At 46.2% G+C, this 15114-nt stretch overlaps 1 protein-coding gene across 11 annotated transcripts in view; it reads right to left on the bottom strand.

Moving 5' to 3' along the window:
• fray (oxidative stress responsive kinase frayed) overlaps positions 1–15114 on the bottom strand; it is a 274312-nt gene that overhangs the window by 33477 nt on the left and 225721 nt on the right. For all 11 annotated transcript variants that reach the window (XM_055076084.2, XM_055076081.2, XM_055076085.2 and 8 more), the window contains exons 2-3: positions 6023–6267; positions 2215–2327 (exon numbers count right to left, since the gene is read on the bottom strand). In XM_055076084.2, coding sequence (XP_054932059.1) covers positions 2215–2327; positions 6023–6267 — 358 coding nt within the window. The remainder of the gene's footprint in view (positions 1–2214; positions 2328–6022; positions 6268–15114) is intronic.

A 15114-nucleotide genomic window follows, 5' to 3' on the forward strand; every position in this document is an offset into this window, starting at 1 on the left:
CGGTAGGGGTGGGTAGCGAAACAACATCCGCGTAGGTAGGGGTGGAGCGCGCTACCGGAGCAAGATGTCGTCTGTGTGGTAGGGTTTGAGGCGCCGGAAGGGCCGGGGTCGGAAGTCTCCATTGTTGTAGGGGTAGTTGGGTGCAGGCGGCGACCGGAACGGAGCTCCAGGGAGGACGGGAACGCGAGAGGACGTCGGGATCTTGACGTACCTCCACCACTTTATAATACCGAGACCGATCAAGTTGTCCAGCGCTGTTTATTTCACCAAAGGCAACGCCCCCAGCTCACGCGCGAAGAAGTCGAAGAACAGTGAAGATGATGATGGCTATGTACAAATGAAAACGACGAAGTACGTTAATAGTGCTTACAATATATATATATATATATATATATATATATATATATATATATATATATATATATATGTATAAACGAGAAGAAAGGGAGTTAACCTAGGGGCCCGATTTTTATTAGTCATATCATAAGAAGCCAACATGCATATAATGTGCTCTAGTAATACGAGTTGGAAGGTAGATAGTTGGGCGCTTGCTCTCGGTGTCAGTATGTTGTCATGCAGCTAGTGCACTTCCTTATTGTTTTTCGCAACATTTTATATCCGGCATATTTTTCAAGTTGGTGGATAGGTGCTTTCCATGTATTCTAGACATGAAAGAGTTGATTCTTTAATGGCTGGCATGTCTGCAGAGAGTTCCAGCATTGAGTCCACATTATATTGACCTGACAAAACTCAATGAAAAATTAAAAACTCCCAAATTGGTCTGGTGGTTTTGCAGCTGTATGCTTTTCATGTTGCTGAGAATGCAATATATTTGATGGAGCTAAATTTCCTATTGACAGAATTAACTGGCCGCTGGAAAGGCTACCCACAAAAAGAAAAAAGAAGAAATTCAGCCACCGACTATAGCTAAAAATTTATTTCAAAGAAATTTAGATTCTTAGGTTTTAAGTGTCAAAACCACAATCTGATTATTATACCCGCTGTAGTAGGGAAGTGCTGGTTAATTTTGACCACCTGGGGTTCTTTAATAAGCATTCGATGCACAGCACATGGGTGTTCTTGCATTCCGCACCCATCGAATGTGGCCGCTGCAGCCATTTATTGAACCCGTGATCGCGTGCTTTACACCGCAACAGCCGCTAAGCCACCACGGCGGGTCGACTATAACCGAGAGATGGGCACAAGGCACCATCATTAGAAGATGACAGGTTCAGTTAATATGCACTAAACGATATCCTAAATTTCAATGACTAGGTGACAACCCTAGCACTCTGCCACACTATCAAAGAAATATGCAGGCCCCATAACTCTCATATTTTGCAATTCCATATTATCATAGAGGAATATACAAGTTCTTTCTATAGGTAACCCACACCACCATGTTGGATTACTAAGTATGCGTGATGAGTTGTCTTAATGGGGCCAGTGGGTAACTGTCACTTTAAATTAAAATGCACTTTGCTCCCCTAAGCATTGCTTAGTCAGTGTGGTGCTACACAACAAAACAGTGTTGCTCAAAGCCAACGGCAACAACAACTGTTGGACAACAAGCACTTTGAATGCGTATCTAGCCGACATGTTTACCATATTGAGCCCAGACAAGAGAGCAGTAATTAGAACATGATATTGCGTTTCTTTGGCACAAAAAGATTGATCAATAATGTAAATAAAAAGAATGAAGGCCAAACATTCATCTCTGAATGGCAAGTCCAAACTGCAATGCCATAGACATCAGTGTGATAACAATGATTCTGGAGAATTTTTACATATCTTGGCAATTCTTCCACGTGAAAAGTAAAAAATAAAGGTAGCCATGCTCAGCATTTGCTTATGTTCAAAAGCAATCGCATCCTCCTTTATTGGTAAACAATGAAAAAGTGCACACAGACACTGCCAAAATGTACGACATCATAGACAGCTGGTGCCGGTATTCAAGGCAGCATTGTCTACCAGTCCGATTTTCCGTGTCTTTTCTGGCTTGCCATGCCCCTGCTAATGGCTGCAATTCCAGCAATGCAATCTACAAATCGAGGTTAAAAAATTATTTACATTTTGCGCACTATACAAATGCATCCAAGATTGCAAACGGTTATTTGAAGTGAAAAAAACGAACTGCAACCCAATGTTCCATTGTGATCGGAGAGCAATGCCTAGATGTATGTCACACTATGCACACCGGCTCAGTACACTGACCAGGAGTTCCTCCATGCTTGTGTTCCATTTTTCCAGGTTGATGCGCTTGATGGCACATCTTTCTTTCCTGGGCTTGCAGTACGCTGTGTGAACTGTAGCAGTGGCACCAACGCCTGAATGAGACACGAAAAGAAATGCCACCCTTTGTCAAAGACAGCAGAGAGAAGCCCATTTGCAAAGCAAGAACCCTTGTCTGACTGGGTGAGAAGAACATGGGAATCTGAGAGGCTCGATACAAGGAAACAGACAACAAAGCTAGAGGAAACACAGAGGAAATTAATTTAATTTATTTGAAAAGTAAAAATAATAAAAATAATAAGGGGAAATGACAGTAGAAGAAAAGATAACTTGTCGCAGGTGGGAGCCTAACCAACATCTTCCACATTACGTGTGCGATGCTCTACCATTTAAGCTGCCGTGGCGAACATCCTTCCGTTTACTTTCTTGGGTATGTGTGCATATGTACAAGGTTAGCCCTGCAAGTGTTAGCCAGTGTCGCCCATGGACAAGGTGCCAAATGTGAAAGATCCTTTTAACTGCAGGCATCATGTAGCATGTCAGCTTAAGTTCATTACTGATACGACTTAGCAAACCACTGTCAATGCTCTGGCCATTCCAGTGCTTGGATCATTATATTAATAGTGCAAGCTCACAGAGAGACACAAAAGCTGAACCAGTGCGAGATAAAACTTTCAGCATTGAGAAATTAGAGCACCGCTTATGCTCATTTAAAGTTCGTTTCACAAATGACTATCCACTGTACGAATACCCAATACACTGATGAATGAAACATGAGCAATGTCAATCAAGACAATATGCCATTAGTGCCACCTCACTGATAAAATTTTCAGCCATGCATGTGTAGCCTACTCAAGTGATGTGGCTGTGTGTTTTCTTTCTCACCTTTAAAACACACACACAAAAAAAATATTCCTTCACAGGAGCCCTTCCTGTTGGGCTAGTTGGCGAAACATGAAGAGGAGCACAAATTAATGCATGCAGAGATAATGTCTTCGAGCATCTTGTGCAGTACACAGGTGATTTTTGAAAGTTTTATAAAACAGATGGTGGTGGCACTTGTTCTGTCTGCTTCGTCTCTGTGGGTCAATTTGCAACCCTATCCTGACAGCTAATTCCTTGACAGCTTTTCCGCTTATCAAGGGAAAAGTACTAGGTTTTGAGACCACCAAACTGATGTGCTTTTAAAAGGTATTCTGTAGCCTTAACTGTTGTTGTGCTCTAGCTGAGGCTATATAATGCACTGTACACATTATTCGGTGAATGAAATGTGATAATGCAGTTTCCTGCATATTATGCACCCTAAGTTGGTGCAGCGGGCACCTTCTAGGATAAGCAGCTAGAATAAACCAAAGGGTTACGAAGGTCACTGAGTGACCCCTACTTTTCGCTTTCTCAAGTTGCGCACACTTTGTAGGTTTAGAACACAAATGCTTAAAAGTCCAATGCAGGAAATGTTGCACCTCATGCGTTGAAGACTAATGCATACAGTGATTTAAATGCGAACAGTGGAGTGCATGGCTTTTGTGCAGCCCAGTGAAAAGGCAAAAGGTGCGAAGATGTATGACCAACTCTGACGTGGCACAGATAGTGCTTGTGGCACCTCACAGCAAGTCATACGTCTCTCCAGCCTTTGCTTCTTGCTGGTTTGAGAAAAAGCCATCCATGCATTTTGCTATTCCCATTTTAATCCCTGTACACAGTACATCTATCTGAATGCAGTGCTGCAGATATTATAAAAATGTATGGTAAAGCCACAGCTACAGGACATGCACGCCATCTACCATACAGACACAGCAAATTGATCCCTCAAAACTGGCACAAGCAAACAATACAAACACAGCGCACAGCCACAGTGATAGCAGCTGCAATTAAATAAAAGAAAGAACACTTGGTTGCCATACAATGTGACAGACAATGCACTGTACTAAAACACAAAATGTTGGACAGCTCGCTACATGTTGCTGACATAACAATGCACCTCATAAATTCAGCTGGTGTGCCTGGCAAGGGTCCAGAACAGCTCAGAATATCAAATTGTGTGCAATACGCATTTATGTAACAGCTGTATATTATCACGCGCATACTTCCCGACTCATAATTTGTAAATCTGGATTTGTTTCTCAATTCCCAAGCATGAACTTTACATCCCATGCGAAAGGTCCTCCGATTTAATAGCACATACACCTGTTTCTCTCTGGAACAAGCATTCTTCAAAGTGGAAAATGTGCTTTAGCAAGTAAAACCAGCTTGCACTTAGGCTCAAGCATACTCAATGCAGTGAAAACCATGCATTTTAACTACATTACAGAATGTTAATGAATGGAAGATTGCGCCCCTTATGAATTCTTTTGCGCCTGTCTTTTTTTTTTTCTTCTCGTACTACAAACGAATGCACTGCATTTCGTGTAAACGTTTAAAAATAGAAACTAACTGATAATAAGATGACTCAAAAGGTCTATGGCAATGACCTACTCACTATAACTTGGCTATCGATCAGAGTCAACAATATCTGTCTGATAACAACACGCATTTGTCCTCTGCGCGGCCTTATCACATAAGAAAAAAAAAATCCGAGACATCAACAATGCTCCATGTCCACGCTTTCTTTTTATTTTTTTGGATTATCAGAGGCCGCGCTATTCCAGATGACACTAAAGACAAGTGAACGGCTTCATTCGCGGTTTTCCATAGCCTGTACTGCCGTTGAGGCTTCGCTGACAAACATATATTCCCCAACGTTAGCGCTTTTAAGCAAGCGCGGAAAAAGCGAAAGTCCTGCAAGACAGCTTCTCATTTTCCGAAGGAAACAGCTCAGCAGAGCATTCGCAGCGCAAATAAATATAGCAACACCGGACCGGCGCAGATATAGTGCACCGAAACGACACAAGGTAAACACATACATCGAAGGAATCAGAAATACGACCGGATATGTAAACAATGCGGCGTGCGTGCATGAAAACGCCAGCGGCTCCGCGTAGAAGCTTACAGCGGAACGTGAACAATTTTTTCGTCAAGGTAAACTGCAGCACGACTCTCGAGCAGGCTTCACAGAGTCGCCCTCGAAAGCGCCCTGAACGAAGAAAAAAATTCCCCTGTCGCTACGTTAGCAGCGCCGAAACAAGAGAATATTTCAGGCGCATAAATTCCAAGGCAGAAATAAGTGCTGAACGCACTCATTAACAGCTGGCGCGACGGCGAAGCTCCCTTGGGGAATGTGCTAGGAGAGGCCAAAAACCGAAAGGATGCGATTATGTATGAACGATAGCGCCGGCGTGCGTGAAGGTATTCCGCTAAGAGCCGGCAAAAGCGTCACACAGATGCTCAGGGGGGAACCGTTAGATCGGAAACAAGTCGCGCTGCTTCGCTGTTGGATGGGCGACAGCAGACGACGTGCAACGGTCAACGGGCGTTTCAGAAAGCGAGGCCCGAGAACGGTCTGGCAGCGATTGCCGCTGGTTGGCGATGTTGTTTCAAAGCAACGCGCTGACGTCCGTACCAGCAGTGCCGGTGCGGGCGAGCAGACGTTGGCGCCTACATGTCGTCCAGGTTATTGCGCGAGCGCCCGAAACGACGACTGTTACTCAGCGTCGACGTTGCTGCCAGGCTGCGAACTCATGCCGTACCGCGCTGCAGTCCGCACGTTCAAGTTTGCCGGCAGCAACGCGAAGAACGGCCGACCGTGCCGCCGAGTAAACAAACGCAGAATTAACGCGCTGCCCGCTGCCGTTCAAGAAGCGGACGTTAAATCTAGGCTTTTCGAACCAGTTAACCATGCGACGACACTCACCGATGACTTCACCGAGCTCGTAATCCTCCTTCAGGTTGGGCCACGAACTCGACGTACAGCCCGCCTCCGCCATTTTGACAGCGAGAAGATCGGGAACGATGCTTCCCCGCCTAGCGGCCTGATCTCGAACTCGCTGCACATGGTTATTCGAGAGAGCGATGGCGGCTGACTCCCGGCGCCTGTACACTCCGGGAGAGCCTTGGATCGGAATGCCGGCTTTTTCTGCCACGCGCGACGACCCTTTCCTGGGAAAAAAAATGAAGAAAGAAAGAAGAATTTAGATAAAGTTAAAAAAAGAGACTCAATGGTACGCTCTACCCATACGTGATGGTAACTAATAGAGCCCTCGCGAGGCAGGAAAATAAATAGAAAACTGCGAAAGAATGGGGGAATGGCTTCCTGCTGATCTAACATTTATTCTGTTCACGAACGAACAATCGTGAATGGTATCGTTAGGCGCGCTGAAATGCGTGCGGGGGTTTGTTCAATTGTTCTAGGCTGCTCTGCTCCATTCGACGAGCCGCCTTCTTGCCATTCTTTTTCTTATCGCGGAATATATGTGAACGTCCTTCGGACGCTTGCTGAAAGTCGCCGCGCGCTAGGCGTTCTCCTTGCCATTTCGCTATCAACCCTTTGTATGACAATATTCTTTACTCTTTATATTTTCTGCGCTCAACTGCACTCCACGCAAGCAAACAGACGCTTGGAAAAAAAACGGCGGTCGCTGTCGATAGCGAAACTGAAAGCCGAGTACTTGAACGCAGCACACTTGTTGATGCGATGACGATTCAGTTTTTGGCTTCTCCCCGACATTTCCGTAGTGACGAAGACAAACAAGCAAACAAACAAAATCCTAAGGCTTCATTCCGGACCACTCTGCTTGCTTCAGGTTATGACTAATATGAGGGTGATTATAATGCTATATATATACAGCGGCGGACCACTCTAGTGCGACTGTGTTCAGGACTACCATCGAACACATTTTTCATTGAAGCAGCCCACCCCTAATGTGAAACCTCTCTCCAGGGGCATTTGAGGAATAAATAAACAAATAAATAAATAAATAAATAAATGTATGAGCTTGGAGAAGAGTGAAAATAAGTTTCTGCAGAAGATTACATAAGGTAAATCCTCATGCACGTCTGGCATATTGCCGAATTCGCCGTATTGATAGCTCTTATTGGTCCAGAGGGCCATTGCAGCTTCGCTGATTAACTCAAATTGCCACCGTTAGAAAATTTGACAATATGGCGTAATTGACGGTAGTATTGTCAAATTCTGCCATTTAATCAAATTCCGTAATCACGGCACTTTGAGTCAACCAGAGAGTATGTCTATGGTAGCCCACAGCTGAAAAGATGGCGAATTTGACAATATGGGAGGAATCCTTCTTTTTTCTACTTAAAATAAAATTTATGAGCAACTTTTATAGAATATGTGTATGGCTGCAGCGGTATCTTCAATGCCCTATGCACTGTTGTACCCACCGTCATTAGATTAAAGGCGCAAATAACTTTTGCAAGTGAATGCCAGAATTGTGATGCAAACTTGCAGTGGTAATGAAACAATTCATTCCGGTCGATTTACCATAGTGAAGGGATAACAAAAGGTCAAAAATGAGTCATACAACAAAGAAAACATCCTGCTCATCAAACTAAATAAATCTTACCAAGAGACCTAAAAACGTACAATGCAGCGTGACCACCCATCCATAGAACACCAGTGAACTTTGTTTCTTTAATGTACTGCAGCCGAAATAGTCGTTCTTGACGTACAATAATATCTGTATTCACCGATTCCTTCCTCTTTTCTTTTTTTTCTCTAGCAGAAGTTGGTAGAAATATGCGAAAGGTGGGGGAGGGAGGTGAGGGGATGTTTAGTTGATAAACACGAAATTAGAGGCCACAACAACAAATGACGCCGTCATTTAGTCATTGTCGCACAACTAAATGCATTTGTCGGAATAAAATAAACGAAAAATGCAGTAACACCGAGAAGTAACCGGCGTCTTCCCTTTTAATGCAAATTAAGGAACAACAATATTCTATGAATCTCACTCTAGGAGGCGCATGTTGCACATCTGCCGCCTAGGTTTGTGAGTGGCGGCGCTGGATAACACTCCCACGGTTAGTTCTAGTAATAAAATATATGTCCAACCTGCGGCCAGTTTAATTTTTCATACATCTTCACTTCCATTACTTTATCATTTCTTTAATTCAATTAGCAACAACAAATAATTTCCAATTTCCCCTATGCTTTCCTTGGTGTCCTTATTTGTTGGCTTCTTATATATATATACATACATATATATATATATATATATATATATATATATATATATATATATATATATATATATATATATATATATATATATATATATAGGAAACGTTAAACGTTTCAGTTACCGTTACAACGTATATGTCACACATCGGATACTTCATGCAAGAGATTCATGCGACGACCTTTGCTCTTTCCTGCCTGTATTTCAGTACTTTGTAATCTCTCGCACGCGCATGTTGCGTTACGGTACACTGAACTAGATAAAAGCCAGCGCTATCCTCTGGCGGGTTTCATTGGGCAAGAGGACAACGACAACTTTCACAGGAACGTCGGCGAAGAGAATGAAAATGGCGTCTCGAAAATGCTCTCTAAATGACATCTTCGACGGATCGCTTCAGAGCACTCCGGCAGTGCCACCGATGTTCTGGAGACAGCGACTAAGTAATTAATTCTACAGCGAGAATTAATTCTACAGCGAGAAGCACCGTTAATACTATTGTGGCCATGTTTATTCTCGCAGCACACCGGGAATACTGCCTTACACACGATCGCCGGATAGCACTGCCAGAACACTTCGCACACCGCATGAGCCGCGCGCGATACTAATCATTTTATGAGGTCCTGCCGGTGTTTTACTGCGGAACGAAACGTACTACTCGATGCCTTGCGGGAAAGAGGATTTCCGTACGATTGTATACGACGTCTGGTGTTTTCAGAAGGCCACCAGATCGCCCGTAGAGAAGTATACTGCGCCCTCTGTGTTTTCGCGTAATGCGAAGGTTGTAGGGGCTGCTCCCATCGGTGGCAAGATCATCTTTCATCCACTTTTCATTTGTCATTTATACACTTCAATTAAGAACTAGAAATAACTTGCCCTGAGCTTTCCTTAGCTTCGTTATCTGTTGGCTTCTTACAGTTGTGATTAACACAAATATTGGGTTCCATCGTTTCCCTTGTTCTCATTGATGTTAAACACACAGCGCCACAAGAAAATTACAAAATAAGTGGACACGGCACAGGTGCCGGGGAAGGCGTTCCAAGGAGAGAGCGGGAACAGCTAGCTCTCTCCTTGGATTAGTAAAAATCATAATCCAGTTAATTAACATAAAGATATGTTAAAATGTAATAATATACAGTTTGCTTTCTATGAAATGTGAATTTCAACCCTCGAGTGCTGCTGCAACGAACCTGCTGAATAGGTTAATTAGGCACGACTTCCCGACCACATTCTGGCGTCTTATATTCAACGTGCCTCAAAACACAAGCGCTCTGCCTTCGCTGCAATATTCACGCTACAGCAACGCGCATACTTGTACAGTGTGGTGTTGAGGCGGCCTTTGAAACGCAGGTTTCATCCCGCTATGAAATACTCGTAGTTCCGGCAGTCCCCCTTCTAAAACTTCGCAAGGCCGGAGCGGCAACGTTACTAAAGGGTCTCAATCAGGATGGTAGCTTGGTGCGACATTACAGGCAGCCCGAAAAACACGGATAAAAGGGAAGGCGTATTACGGACGTGCTTACACAGGCGTTGCATGTGTACGTTCTGGTCAGCATCAGCCGTGCACGTCGTTGCCCATAAGCCGTATACGGTAATGTGCACGTAATCATCTTCCTTATTTGCATGCTTGGAAGGAAATATTTGCGGCACGCTTAGGCGCTTCCCCTACGGCACGTGACTATAAAGTTCGGCCGATGCGAATCCTCGCATCACCCGCGCTGTCTCTTTCGGTTTATGTGATTTCAAGCTTCCACTGAAAGCGCTGATCATCAGGACAGCGATGATGATTCAGCGCGCAATGGACGGGCGAGATCTGATCCTCTGAGCCGTAGTCACTTGATCCATGGCCGGATTTTTCGGCTGAACTCGGAATCAAATAACTTTTTTTTTTTTACTAAGCGCCCTACGGAAAGTTTCCATTGCTTCATCAAAGTTATCGGTTGTTTTTAAGGGTTGATACCTTTATAACGAAGCGACCAACGTTACGAAGTATATTCGCGGGTCCCAAACGTGTTGTTATACAAAGACGTTCGAACGTATTTCTATTCCTGCAACGGCGAACCGGAATGGGCTATGGTTGACGACTCTCTTGTGTGTGAACTTGCGAGCGCGCCGTGGTGCGTCGATAGCGATCGAGGTCGTCGGCTCGCGTCCTCCGATGGCGCGTTCCAGTACGAGCGACATGTAAACGGGATCCCGCGCGCTCACGCGAGTCAGCAAAGGTTAACGAGCCGCGGAGCGGCCAAGAGATAGTGAAGGAGGGCATCAATCTGCCACGCTTCCCGCGGACAGCTCTAGCTATCCGGTGTCATGCGTCGGATCGTGGACCATGCATATAGCGCGCCGAGCGTTCCGATAAGTGCAGAGTATATATAGACGGGTGTGGTGGGCAGGAGGATGAGTGCGCAAGAGCGGCCACAAAGGATGTCGGAAATATTTACTGAGATGGAGGCAATGTGTCGGCGATATCTACTCGGCAGTGCGACCAATATGCATTACAGACATCATCCGGGAAGATATGTTACAGCGTCTGTACTTCCGAGTCTCCGTTTCATCCGCCGTATGCATTTGGCGCCGTAACCAGGGAAATGGCGGCACGCCTTTGGAATACACACTTTCCGGTGCTTTCAAGAGTCCATTCCGCTACACAGGCCACGTACGATGCTGACAAAAGCGCCGCAGGCAAGCACGGGCCCGATGCCGCGCCCTAGCCAAAACGCTAGCTGCGACTCGGGTTTCGTCAGGCGTGACCTACGAAATGCACCGATACGATCTCGGAGGCCACTCTTCAGTGCTTCGGTACAGCACAGCGCCAGCGGCTCCGCCTAGAGTGACGGGCGCTGGCGGTTGGCAGGACCGCATAGTCGTTTGCAGCAGTGCCTCGTATATGAGGCAGCGCTGGCTGCCAAAACGACTCGTGAGATGGAGTACAGCTACGGCTTGACTGACGGCATGTAAACGTGGTGTGCGCGGCGCAAAACGACGTGCACATGCGAACCGACGAAGCTTTTCATATTTTGTAAGCAAGTGCCACTCCTTTGCCGTGAATATAACGACAATAGCCGCGTGAGCTTGGATGTTTTCTCGTTAATCCGTGCCATTAGATAAAGAGACAGAGAGAAAGGATATATACAGAAAGGCAGGGGAGTTAACAAGCGGTGTACACCTCTGGTTCGTTACCACGCATGGCGCGAAGGGAGCAGGAGGGGAAAAAGAAAGCAATGGTAGAGGAGCTCAAACGTGGTAAACCGCGTAGACAGTCCAGCTCCTAACAGGCAGCTTTCTCAAGCTCTGTTCGGTATGGGCCCGTAGACCTCAGTATATATACCTTAAGGAGCGCAGATATATTGCCTTCGCCGCGGAATTCTTTCAGAAGCTCCGTTCTCGAACCTCCTGTTCTGATAACGGACTATTTTCTAGAAAGTTTTCACTGTGGTAAGACTTAACTTGCCATGCTTCGCATCGGCTCGCCGCGCGTCACGTCGCAACATCAGGGGGAGTACTCTCTAAGTGTCCACCTACGGTGGACATGTCAGTTTCATCTGTCGCTGACGTTCTGATTGGCTGGGCTGCGGTGAGCGTCAGTGTTTCGGTCGCGCAAGTTCGCACAACGCAAGACGCGTGCTCAACCTCCGCACAGTTCTGCCGCTGAAAACATTTCTCTGTCCTCGTGACCCACAGACACGGAGTTGCGGTTTGTTGTGTAACCATAGCGAACTATAGAGACGGAGGAAGGTTTCAGTTATATACATATCCCTTTCACATCACGATGGTTTTGCGTGTTATCGATACACTGAGCTAGTCTCTTACCCTCTCGGCTTTAAACCCAGGCTCGACTGCAACGCTAAGCCACCATTCAACAGCTGAATGACTTTCTTTCTTTTGCATATTCTTTTGTTAACTTATGTGGATTAAGATATGGTTGGGGGGGGGGGGGGAAGGTGCTACTATACGCGGGCACTGCCTTCGGGCCTACGTATATTTGCACGTGGTGTTATACCAACATTGTGTGGAAGCATAATATGGTGAGCGAGTGTCCGGCCACTTTGATATGCAGCATTACAAGAAAAACAACAACGAAAAAGCCAGATTACAAAGAACATTGCATATCCTCCCAAGTACGCTGCATTAGAAAGTATAATTTTTCATTAACATGCAAACAGGTTTGTCAAAAGATCTTCGGAAGCAATCTAACGAGGGCTTTATTCTCCTACGCTCGCAATGCTTGCAGAAAGAGGACCGGAGCTTATTCCCCAAGTGAAGCTTCCTTACAGCAAGGTCACACACAGACCGAAGCCGCGATACGTCTTCTATTTTTTGTACGTGGAGAACAGCGCTCACAGCTGCTGTAGAGCCGCCGAGAAACTTTCAAAACGCGGGCGTGCGGGGCCAGCAGAGAGACCTAAAATGTCAGACGCACAGGGTACAGTGTGGGTGTGCGTGCGTCATGCAGGCGCATTCAATCATCTATATAACTAATGCACATGCCGAGCACCGAACACTGTGTATAGACACCAATCTTAGTATAACACCGTCGCTTATTCGGATTAAGTAGAGAGCGTGAGGAGACTATCCGTGCGCGCTTGACGTGCAGGTGTGCCGACTGTATATGCATCTATACAGTATATATACTGTATACACTGGACCCGTTGCTGACGCTCATTGCTATAATATCTCAGCATCATCTGTCGTCATTCTCTTAATTGACACGTTTCTCTCTCCCTCCTCTTAACCAAGCGTGGAGAGTAGCAGGCTGAGACACGGCCGACTTCTGCACCCTTGTTACCATCAGAATCTCTCTCCCTCTCTGCAGATTTCGTCAGATGTCATATGTGAAACCTGACCATGTATACCTTGTATGTATGCTGCGCCTATGGCGCAACTGTGGACGCAGTGAAAGAAACCCTAAAAGCGCTATACAAGCATTGCGACATCGTTCCTGTCAGTCAGGGCACAGGCGACTGCGTTATATACGCATATGTGAATGGACGGAGTGGCGGAGGGGGGCGTGCATGGTGGGTTTCTTTCACGTTGTACGAACAATGCTAGATTGTCGCTGCCTGTGGCAACGTAGCAGGCACAATGCGTTCCGAACCGTTTCGCAGCGTGTGTGCAGCCGTCGCTCGGGGCTGATGCCGATGCTGGTTTTTCTCGGAACTCGTTGAATGCTAACCAAGGACGCGTACGTGTACGCTTACGAGCTCCTGGCAGGATTACCGGGCCAGATACAGCCAAGGAGAAACTGGAACACACCTGCAAAAACGCATACAAAGCTTTTTTTTTTTCTTTTGCGAAGCTGTCTGCAAACTATAGCACGATTGCGTTGAATGTCGTCCCATAACAAGAAGGTTCACCTTAGGATTCACTCTGCGCAGGCAGGCTAAATAAAGAAAGATGTTCACTAGCGCGTCCTCCGTGCTGCGCGTGCTTTAACCTGCAATTATGAAAGCACACACGAGTGACGCGCTGGGATATGTCACCGAATGGTGTTGTCGGTCCACTGATCTAACAATACTACGTATAACGTGCCGTAACGGGCCTTTTTGCATAAGGGGCGCCTTGTGGGACGATATTATTTTTGTGCTGACGAGCCTTCTGTCGGCGTCTTGCACCACGCAGTTGGCATTTCGTGGTGCGCGATTTCATGTATGTAACGTCACATTTCGTATTTTTCGACTAGCTAGACCTCTACGAGCATCGGTGCTTGAGTGGCAGCGCGATCCGGAAATCGCGCGATAATGTACACATGAGAGCAATCCAGTGCTACGCAAACACGTAACACTGAATTCGCTATAGACGACTTTTGGCATCAGGAAGTGCGAGTGCCGGCTCGCGTTTAACGACGCTTCTTTGAGCACTCCGATTCGCAACATGCCCTTTTTACTGACGCTTCAGACGCATTTCCGCCGTCGCCGTAATGTTCCGCATAAAGTCCAAATGAGGTAACATCGTGGCCGTATGCTGTGGGTGTGGCGAAATCGCGCGAGGGTGAGCCGAGGATGGTGGGTCGATCTCGCGCGCGCGCAAGGCACTGGAGTGGGAGGGGAGGGGGGTGTTGCAGGGGGCCGTTTTGCTACGGCTGCGTATGGCGCGGCTTAGTGCAGCCGCGTAGGCCATACCTTGAAAGCGATCTGCAGTGGATACAGAGCGTAGGCGCTCCGAAGGCTGATAGCTTTGTGTGCGCTGTGTACTCGCCGCTTAGTTCGCTTTGAATCGAGAGGCAGCAAGAACGTCAATGCGCTCGCTGCTGCTACAGCAATTGTTCCTCACGCCAGCGTTTTGACAGCGAGTGCCCGCGGTCATCGAGAAAGATGCGCTCATGTTTACCTGTGCGCGCGTGACACCACGCTTCTTAATTTAGTTAGTAAGCGAATGTTTACAAGATTACACGGCCGATAAAACTACTATTCTTACTTCGTATAGCGATCTAATGATTTGCTATCGCAATCGATGCTGCGCCTCTCGGGCGACACTGCGGATTTTTTGTTTTGCCAGCGCGCGCGACGTTTTTTCCGCCTGGTGCGATCTTAGTGCAATGTGTTAGTGCGACACGGGTAAGGCAAATGCTGACGGAAATATGCCAAGACGATACGACCCCGCGAAATCATTCATCATCACCACCACCACAATCGAGAAGTTGCAGTGCGCATCAAAAAATTTCATGACTCATTGTTTAGAATTATGCACGTCAGCTGTCTCATCAACGCGTCAAATAAGTGTTCATGCGTTCTTTACGCATAATGCTGACATACCCAATGTCATGTCATAAAAAAAATAATGGGGTACAGATATATTTTAGACTATTCATCTT

Source organism: Dermacentor andersoni, chromosome 2 (assembly GCF_023375885.2).
Source record: "Dermacentor andersoni chromosome 2, qqDerAnde1_hic_scaffold, whole genome shotgun sequence".
NCBI lineage: Eukaryota > Metazoa > Arthropoda > Arachnida > Ixodida > Ixodidae > Dermacentor > Dermacentor andersoni.